Source organism: Lactuca virosa, chromosome 7, assembly GCF_052849685.1.
Source record: "Lactuca virosa cultivar CGN04683 chromosome 7, Lactuca_virosa_CGN04683_v6, whole genome shotgun sequence".
In the NCBI taxonomy this organism is placed as follows: Eukaryota; Viridiplantae; Streptophyta; class Magnoliopsida; order Asterales; family Asteraceae; genus Lactuca; species Lactuca virosa.
In genome coordinates, this window is record NC_136432.1 from 86,264,255 (window position 1) to 86,274,799 (window position 10,545).

The 10,545-nt window shown below is 31.4% G+C and overlaps 1 protein-coding gene across 1 annotated transcript; it reads left to right on the plus strand.

Annotated features, from left to right (window-relative positions):
* Positions 1 to 6,667: 6,667 nt before the first annotated feature.
* LOC145125380 (Homeodomain-like superfamily protein) lies at positions 6,668 to 9,870 on the plus strand. Its single transcript, XM_079060840.1, has 4 exons — positions 6,668 to 7,119; positions 7,575 to 8,168; positions 8,303 to 8,379; positions 9,132 to 9,870. Exons 1-4 carry the CDS (start codon positions 6,912 to 6,914, stop codon positions 9,648 to 9,650), a joined length of 1,398 nt encoding a protein of 465 aa, XP_078916966.1. The 5' UTR covers positions 6,668 to 6,911; the 3' UTR covers positions 9,651 to 9,870.
* The last annotated feature ends 675 nt before the right edge of the window (positions 9,871 to 10,545 follow it).

Genomic DNA, 10,545 nt, shown 5'->3' on the forward strand with positions numbered 1-10,545 from the left:
TTTCATATAATCGATTTGTTTTTCATTCTCGTTTTCTAGAGGTTTGCAGATCTGTAAAACTGAGTTTTCAGAGTTTTTGTTTGAAGGTCTGGAAAAATTAGTTCTTGATTCTAGGGTTTTTGATTTTGCAAATATGAGAAATGTATTCTTGTTCTTGAGATCTAAAAATATCTAGTTTATAGAAATATTTTGTTCTTAAATGTTCTTGAGTAATTTTGTTCTAGTTTGAGTGTTTTGGAAAACTTTGGTTTGTAGAAAAATATTTTGTTCATGAAGGCGGTAGGAGGCGGACGATGGTGTTCGTGGTAGTGGGAAATAGGAAGTGGATGGTAGTCTCTGAAAACTTGGTGTTCATAATGTTCATCAATGAAGAACAAATGAAGCTTTGTGTTCATAGGTTTTGGAGAGAGAGGCACCTATTATTTTTTAATTGTTTAAATAAATAAATAAGTATTAGATTTAAAAATTGAAAGAAAATAAAAAAAATAAATACCCCTAGGGTATTAAAGTCATTTCAGTTTACCGAGATATCAAATTCGCAACAAAACTAACTCAAAAGGACCATGAAGCCAAAAAAGTCAAGGTTTGGACTAAACTCCAGAAAAAATGCATACCACAGAGACCATTTTTGTAGTTTTGTCTTAAACATTCTAACAACCTTGAAATCTTTACATTCATTGATCTTTATTTATTTAATTTGAATGTATTTAATTTAGTTAATTCTATTTTATTTATTTTTTGAAAAGTTTAATTTTGTTAAAAGGGATAAAAAAAATTATCCCCTAAATAAATGTTGGTGTTACACTAGCCTTTATGAAAGTCGATTGCACTTGGCAACTAACCCTAACATCCTCGTTAATCCTTCCATTTATATTTTAGGGATAATTTTGCATGCATACAACAAGCTTGATAGGTCAAGCTCCAAGAATGAGAAGAGTTCGAAAATCATCAGAACAATATAAATGAACAATACATTGCCGCCCGAAGTCAATATTATGTGGTTCTCGAAAAAATTTAGAGTCACAATTACCCAATTGATATTTTTATAACGTTTAAATCTATTCTTAAGTCAAATAAAAGAAGTAAGCTTGATGTTGTAGGCTAAGATAGAGTTGTTTTTAGTCTTGTACTTAAATACCCGATCATTGTGATATCGCCACGCAACTCACATGTAGCCAAAGTTTGTTGGGTTTAATTCAAAATTATTTTCCCAAAAACATTAAAACTAACAACGGAAGCTTTACTAATAAGAATAAACTTAAAACTTTTTATAACCCACCAAATATCATTTTGAAAAGCATGGAAAGATTAACACAACCATAGAAGGAAAAAAGAAACAATAACCTTTGAAGACGTTGATTCTGATGGGAGATTGGAAGTTGATGAAGATGACATGAAGCTCCAAATAAAAAACTCTCTAGAAGTATCCACCAAAGCAAGGATCAACCACCAAATATACTAGTCTACACTTGTATTTAAATTGTTCTTAATCCTCATAAACTTATAACAAATAAACCTTCAAAGGGGAAACAACTAAGAGCCTTTACTTCAAGCACCAAAAATGCAAGAACAAGGAGATGAATATAAGAGCTTTTGCTCTCGGGTTTGGCTCCAAGAAAAAAGAAAAACTAGCAACTTTTGATCTTTTACTCATTTTTATTTACTTGTAGTCATTTCATGAAGCCCATACTTCATTAAATGAAATCTAAGACTTGTAAGCAACATGATGTATGTAAGTAAGAGTGAAATAAGCAACCATCTTCCAACTAGTGTAGGATTTAGCCCATGTGGTCAAGAGATGGGAAGTTTGAGTGTCTTACACTTAAGGCATAACTAGTAGTTACATATGAACTAAATGGTTACTCAAAGTGTCATTTAATTTGTACACAACATAATATTCATACCTTATGAATATAACTAGTTTTGATCTTTTTTATTATCATTTCCTACTTTCCTAGAAATAATAATTTCTCAATTAGTTGTTAAAATATTATTTTTATAAAATAATAATTCTCCAATTAAATACAAGTGTTGATTATATATATATATATATATATATATATATATATATATATATATATATATATAATCAAATTACTATAATAAATAATCAATTAATAGTAACTTGTTATAAAATATGATCCTATAAATGATATGTCATTAACACTTATCGTTTTATAAAGATCTTTCAAATTTCATCATTTGGACATAAAATTAATTTATAAAGTGGTTAATTATATTTTTAAAATAAACTTTTAATATTCAATCAAATAGTTGTACAACTAGAATTTTGAATCTAGAAATGCATTGTTATTATCAAAGTTTTAAGTTAAGCACTCGCATCATACTTTTATTCTTATTTTTTTTACACCACATGACACTATATATAGAAAATTAAGGTATTCATACATAACGAACTTAGAAAGGAAGTTTATTGTTAATATCATATTTAACTTTATATATATATATATATATATATATATATATATATATATATATATATATATATGAGTAGGATCAAATGAGAACACCTAAAATGTTGAAAACGCGAGAACAGATCACAACCTTATAAATAATTAGATCTATGGCTATTATCAACTGGACCATTTATGAATATTTATAAAACTGATGTGTTAAATATGTAACTTTGAAATGGCAAGAAGGGTACAATAGGAAATCCATATAATTTAATTAAATAGAAATTCTTATAATTTCTCTATTTCTCTCTCTCTACTTAACTAGAAAACCCTAATCTAATTATTTTGAAAAAACCGGCCGCACACCCCCACCTTCTTCACCACTGTTTTCGTTCATCATCTTCTGCCATCCTCCATCGTCGACCATCGCACAATTAAAATCCCGGATAAAACAACAAAACACTAATTGCGTTTTGGGTGGGTGTATGTGGTCTTAAAAATCAGAAGAGACGAGGATCTGAGACGAGGAAACGGGAGTGGATTCGAAGCATCAAACACAATTTGAGGTAATTTGGTTGAAGGAAATCAACATACAGAGGGAATAAATTGAACGCACATGGGTTCTCAATCTCCCTGTGTTGATGTGTGGTCACGAGAACAGAAATAAGAGCAGGGTAGTCGCCGATGGCGGCAACACTGACTACCAGAGAGGGAAACGGCGGAGCTCAACCGGAGGTGGCCGGAAAAAGGTACGAGTTAAATCAATTTCGTATTTCTGTTGTCCAAGTTCATAATGTCGATTGATATTAAGCCCTTGTAAAATTTCCTTGATTGTCATTTTAACATAAATTCAATTAATAAGCTTCTTTCCTAAGCTTCTGATTTCTCGTTTCCATCCACCAGGTCAACAAAAAAATTAATTGAAATTGAGGATTGTCTTTGTTGGCGTTGTGTGGTTTGAATTTTGAGATGCAACAACAACAAAAATCAACAACTGGAGCATTTTTTTTGTTGCGTTTCCAGAATTGCCTTTTGAAGATTATCAATTGCAATCAATAATTAATTGAAATTGAGGATTATTTGTCTTTGTTGGCGTTGTATGGTGTGAATTTTGAAAACAACGATTCAATTTTGATTTACAAATGTATTGATTGTCGCTATAGTCTATTTGTGGTGGAGCGATTTAGTCAAGAACATGGAGTCGAGGTCTAATTACATCCAAATTCTATTATATTCAATTTTTGGATGTTTAGATTTTTTAAGGTTAGTTGATTATACTTTTTTCTTGGTGGATTCTGATTTCGGAATCCCAGGAGCAATTTGAAGATTAAAAACAAAACACATTCTTGACAGGGTGGCTGGGAAAGTTTGTGAATTGCCAATTTTCTCAAAACATCATTGATTTGTTTGCAGGTCATCACTGTGGCAGATACTCTAGAGTTTATCATTGATTGTTTTTGTATCTTCAAGTGATCCGTTCTACAGGTTGCATGGGAAAGTTTGTGTTATGCCACTGTTACATTACACATACAAAAGGAAGGGTAGAAAGGAAAATGAAGAGTAAAAAGGGAAAAGAGTAATTACCAATGAGCAAGAGGGGCAACATTAGATTTGTGTTACTTCCAGCTTTGTATAAGGATTATCTTTGGTTGTGGAGGGCGTATTTGACATCAGGTTCATTGGCTTTGTATCTAGGACGGTTGGGTTGTTTGATGAAATGCGTGAGAGAGGTATTCATTTGTGAATAGCAGGGTATTCATTTGTTAATAACAATGTATTCATTTGTAAATAGCAGTGTAATCATGTGTGAATGAGTGTATTTATTTATGATTAGATGTAGTCTTTTATTCATTTGTCAATACCAGGGTATTCATTTGTTAATAACAATGTATTCATTTGTAAATAGCAGTGTAATCATATGTGAATAAGTGTATTTATTTATGATTAAAGATATTCTTTTATGAAGAAATGATAATTTTTACACCCCTTTTATTTTCGGTTGATTAAAAGAAAGGAATTGGATTACTTGTAAATTGATATGTATTCATTTGTGATTGTAGTATTATTAGTTTTTTTGAAAAAAAAAATCGTTTATGAATACAAATGTATTGATTGGGGGTTTGATTTCTATTAATTTTTTCGAAAAAAAAAACGTGAAATAGGAGAAAAAAATTATTTTTTAAGAAAACAAAATTAAATTTTTTTAGTTTAAAATTCTTTTTTTGATAAAAATGTTATTTATATTTCATTAATAAGAAAAATAAAAAATCAAATATTTCCTTCTTTTTTGGTAACTGATCCTAAATTTAAGGGAATTTGATTGATTTTATTTTATTTTAATTTAATTAAAATATACAATTACTAATATGCTCTTATATATTGATTGGTCCAGAACTGTTATCGCGTTCTCAACCTTTTAGGTGTTCTCATTTGATCATTTCCCTATATATATATATATATATATATATATATATATATATATATATATATATATATATATATATATATATATATATATATATATATATATATATAGAGAGAGAGAGAGAGAGAGAGAGAGAGAAAGAGAGCTAGGTTCAGGTATTTAAACTAATTATTGTACATCTATCGTATGCTATGAGAATGATAAATAAAATATGATGTTTGATAATATAAATACGTTCAATCTTACATAACTATTGTCATTAACACACAATCTCACTGATTAAATCGTCTATAAAGTTATTATACACTTATTATTATTATTCTCATTTCTGTCAGAATGTTTTATTGGGTCGTATTCTATCATAATGAAAATGAGTGAAAAACGATGTATGAGAACAAAAAAAAAATAATTAACGATATTCTTGTAAAGTTGAACGTATTCGCATTGTTAAACAACTTATTCTCTTAGTAATTCTCATAGCATACGATAGATGTACAATAATTAGTTTGAATAGAATAACCTAAGCCTATATATATATATATATATATATATATATATATATATATATATATAAACGTTTTTTACTTTTTTTTTTTTTGATAAAAGAAAAGAGGTGTGGAAAGGTTATTAAGGAAATAGGTGAACTTTATAAGAAGGATAGAAATGCATGTTGTTGGATGCATAGAGATGAAGAATGTAAAAACATGCATATGAAAAGTTAAAGGAAGAAGAATCATCTTTAACATTTGTTTGATTTTCTTTTGAATTTTTACAATCACACACATTATCCCCATTTTCACCTCAAAAACCTAAACTTTCTTCCAAAACACTCTTTTTCTCTCTTTAGGAGATCTCTCTCATGTTTGTCTTTGTATGACAGAGATATGAAGATAGTATATGTTTCGTTTATCTCTTTAATATATATATATATATATATATATATATATATATATATATATATATATAGAGAGAGAGAGAGAGAGAGAGAGAGAGAAAAAAAGAGAGAGAGGACACGAATTAATCTAATTCATAGGTTGAAGGTCCGGAAGAGGAGAGCTCTCTCATCCAACTTTTAGAGATAACAATGAGAGAACAATCTGATGAGTGATATTTGTCATTTCTTTTATGAAGAATTTATATAAATATTAATCTGGATGTTTTTCGTTTCAAATATAATTAAATACATCTCACCCATATATAGATATACTTATACGTACAAGGGAGAACCAAAGGGCTTTTAGCCCAGCGGTATCCGGTGTTGCCCTCCCTCTTTGAGGTTGAGGGTTAAGTCCTGTCGTGAACATAGGTGAATTTAATGTGTAGTTTAGGAGTAGGTTAGATTTGCTGTTTCAAAAAAAACAAGGGAGATTATTTCGGATAATAGACATAGAAGAAAAAAAAATTGTAATTTAAATCTGAATTATCATAAATTATATAAGCTTCTTAAATTTTTTTGATATATAGATTTAGAATTTAGAAATATTAATAAAGAAACATGGAGAGAGATGCATGACTCTTCAGATATTGTGAGACCCCACAAAAACAAACCCTTGATTCTTTCTTTCTTTTTCACTTCTCTCTGACCACATAAAGCGTTCATTTTTGCCTTTGTTCTTTGCAAGAAGTTACCATATCTCTCTCTCTCTCTCTCTCTCTCTCTCTCTCTCTCTCTCTCTCTCTCTCTCTCTCTCTCTCTCTCTCTCTCTCTCTCTCCACCTTTATTCTCCCTAGAACTCACACCTTAAAAGAAGACGATCCCCCTCCTGATCCTCCTTGTGTTCACAAACACCTCTCTCTCTCTCTCTCTCTCTCTCTCTCTCTCTCTCTCTCTCTCTCTCTCTCTCTCTCTCTCTCTCTCTCTCTCTCTCTCTCTCTCTCATCTTGAGTATTTCTAACCCTAGAGAAAGAAAGAGAAAAAAAAAAAAAATAGGGCATAACCCTTTCTTATCTTGTTGATCTTTGTTCCAGCATATACACAAATCCTGTTCAAATTCCTGTCTTCAATTAGGGTTTGGACATACTAGTGTTGTCGAACATACATAAAGTTCAGGTTTTAATTTGTTCATAAAATGATGGCGTCGGCTTCAGAGTTAAGTCTTGAATGCAAACCCCACAGCTACTCCATGCTCTTGAAAACGATCGGAGAACAACAACTAAATAACGGACATGATCAAACACTTAAACTCGAAGAGTTCCTTTCTCGTCTTGAAGAAGAACGACTCAAGATTGATGCTTTTAAGCGCGAACTTCCACTTTGCATGCAACTCCTCACCAATGGTATTTTTGTTGATCTTCAATTCGGTTTCCATTTTGTCTTTCATATTGGTTTTGATGCTCATAAATCGACATTAATTTGCATGGAAAATATACTCAAAAGTTTATGTGTGTAATAGTTTCTGCAAAACTCAGAAACCATATATATATGAATTGATCGTGAAGTTTTTGGTTGTTCGGTATTAGATCATCACTGGCAAATCATTGAGTAATACCCAGTATAAACGGATTCTAATAAAAAACTAATTAATTACATATGTAATTATCTAATCTCATATCTTTTGCTTTATATGTGATATGTAACTTTAGTTATTAATATTTTAACATGATTCCAAAGTAACCTAGCTATGATTCAAGATTTACACCAGCTTGTTTCAAAATTTAAATTCAAAACCTAATTCTATAATATGTTCATCAGGATTTGATTTTCATTTTAGTTTGATTTTGAATCTTTTTAGCCATGGAGACATCAAGGCAACAATTACAAACTTTCCGTGCGAATCAAGGTTCACCAATACTGGAAGAATTCATACCTATAAAGAATTCAAACACTGAAGGACCCGAAAAGCTGTCACTTTCAAGCATTGATAACAAGGCGAATTGGATGACTTCTGCGCAGCTTTGGAGCCAAGCTAGCAGCACCACCACCACCATGGATAACAATAATCACTTGAAAACCACACAAAATTCGACAGTATTGACAACACAAAACAAAACTGATACTGATTTCAATACTAAACAAAGAAACGGAGGAGCATTTCTCCCATTCTCGAAGGAGGGAAACTCATCATGCCCAACTCCGGGGATAGTGTTGCCGGAATTGGCACTTTCTTCCGCTGATAAAGATACTGATCATGAGGAGAATAAGAGCTGTTTGAGGGAGAATACTTCTATCAAAGGTGGTAATGGTGAAATTTCTGATAACCAAACCACCACCACGGCCACAGGAGGCACCACTAGTTCTCAGACTCATAGGAAGACAAGGAGGTGCTGGTCACCGGACCTCCACCGGAGATTTGTCAATGCTCTTCAGATGTTAGGTGGTTCTCAAGGTATATTTAAATTAAATTTTACTTACTTTCGTAAAACGTTAAATAATTAATTTTTATTCTAGGAATTTACAATATTTCATAATTGTATCATGATTAATTAATCATCGATTGATATATTGGAGTAATTATTGCAGTAGCCACACCTAAACAAATCAGAGAGCTCATGAAAGTTGACGGTTTGACCAATGATGAAGTCAAAAGCCATTTACAGGTCTCTCTTTCTATCTTTCTTTTGTGTTTATGTATATTGCTATAAACAGTATGTATAATGAATTTTTCAAATTATATTAATTCGAGATAATTACTGGAGAAGCAGATATATAATTTATATAACTTTCGAAAACATTACTTAAAAAAATAAATGAACCATGGAAGCATTTTAAAATCAAAATTTGTAATTATCCAAAATTAATCTATTTCTAAACAACTGCAATGGTTTCACTAACAATTATTTAAAGTCTGATGTTTTTTATTTCACACACATATATATCGAACACTCGAAATGTAATAAATAGTACTGAATTCATATTATTTTAATTTTTTTTTTTTTATAAAAAACTGTAAGAAAAAATCCAACTTTGAAACCATATATAATAATAGTAATTAATAATCATATAACTTTTAAAACCTGTAAAAATCATTAACCCTTAACATCTAATAGATTTATTTGTCCAAAAATGTTTAAATTTAGTTAATTTCAAATAGTGTAATGATTTGGTAATAATTAATTTACATGCAAGAAGTGATTGTACCTCCATATTCTCACTTGATGTACAAAACGAACATTGATACTATGTTGTACGTACAACGAACAGTGATTCGATTTTGTACCTACTACGTACAAAGAAAAAACAGAAATTTCTTTTTGTGTGTTTTTATTATTTTGTTTTTTTTGGAAATAAAATATCTTTTTTTTTTAATTTTCGAATTAATTAATTTACTGTTTTCTTTGACATGTTACAGAAGTATAGGCTTCATACAAGAAGACCAAGTCCAAGCCCACAATCGGCCGGCAACGCAGGGCCGCAGCTGGTGGTTCTTGGTGGCATATGGGTGCCACCGGAGTATGCAACTGCTGCCGGAGCACAAACTCTATACACCACACACCCGAATGCCACCCATAGCAACCCACATTACTGTACACCCCAAGAATATTACCCTACTTCCGTCCTACCGCCACCACAACCACTGCACCACCACCACCACCATCACCACAACAACAACAGCAGCAACATTCACCACCAGCTCCACCACCATACTCACATGTACAAACCCTCCTCCCAAACCACCCAGAGCTTGCCGGAGTCTAATGGCAGAGGCGGCACCACTACCACCGGTGGCAACCGCTCCGAGAGCATCGAGGACGGGAAGTCGGAGAGCGGTGGCAGCTGGAAGGCGGAGAGCGGAGGTGAAACGAAGGCGCTTGTTTTAAGGGAAGAATGTGAAGAAAGCAATGGGAGTGAGATTACACTTAAATTCTAGTGTTAGTTAATTAATTAATTAACTAATTAGTATTAGTTTTATTAATTAAATTTCTGATGTTATAAATTAATTACTAAAGTTTTAGATATATAGTGAGGGGTAAAAAGGGCATAATGGGAAAGTGACAGTTTGTTTTTTTTTTTTTATCTCTAATCACAATTTGTATGCTTTTTGGGGGATTTTCTAATGATTAAAGTCCATATGTACGTCTTTCTTGGCTTTTGGTGTGTTTTGTGGACTTCTAATTTGTTGACCGATTTGCCCTTTTCATCTCATAAATAATTAAAATATATCAATTTTGAATATAACTCGTTTGTGGATATTTTAAAAGACAGCGAAGCTACTGTTTGCGGTGTCAAAAAAAATAGGTTGTTTACAATTCAATTACATTGTTCCGATGGGTACGTACTGGATATATTGTCATTTAGATGACATTTGCGTGAATGCTTCTATATATTAAGCTTAAGCATGCATAGAAGAGTGTCTTTTTACTAGGTTGTTTGTATTTCAGTTAAATGTCTATATATGATACGTTGATAACAACCTAGCTACTTTCATTTTCTACTCATTAATTATAGCAATATACCTGACTTATCATTCATATATAGCAACATCTTTCGCAAAAAGTCACATTTGTAGTTATGTGTATAACGCATCCTAACTTCCCTATAAAGAAATATCTCATAGATTTTTGTGGATCAATAATGGGCATTGCAAAGGATCCAATAAGACAGTGGCTGAATTGGAGAATGTACTTTGTGGAGCCGGTATATACACACTAATAGGGTACCGATGATATGGAAATCAGGATTGTCTATGAATCGCGTAAGTTCATTTTCCGAATTGATATTTCGACCCTATATATGCATTGGTATCATGAAAATTAAATCTACAA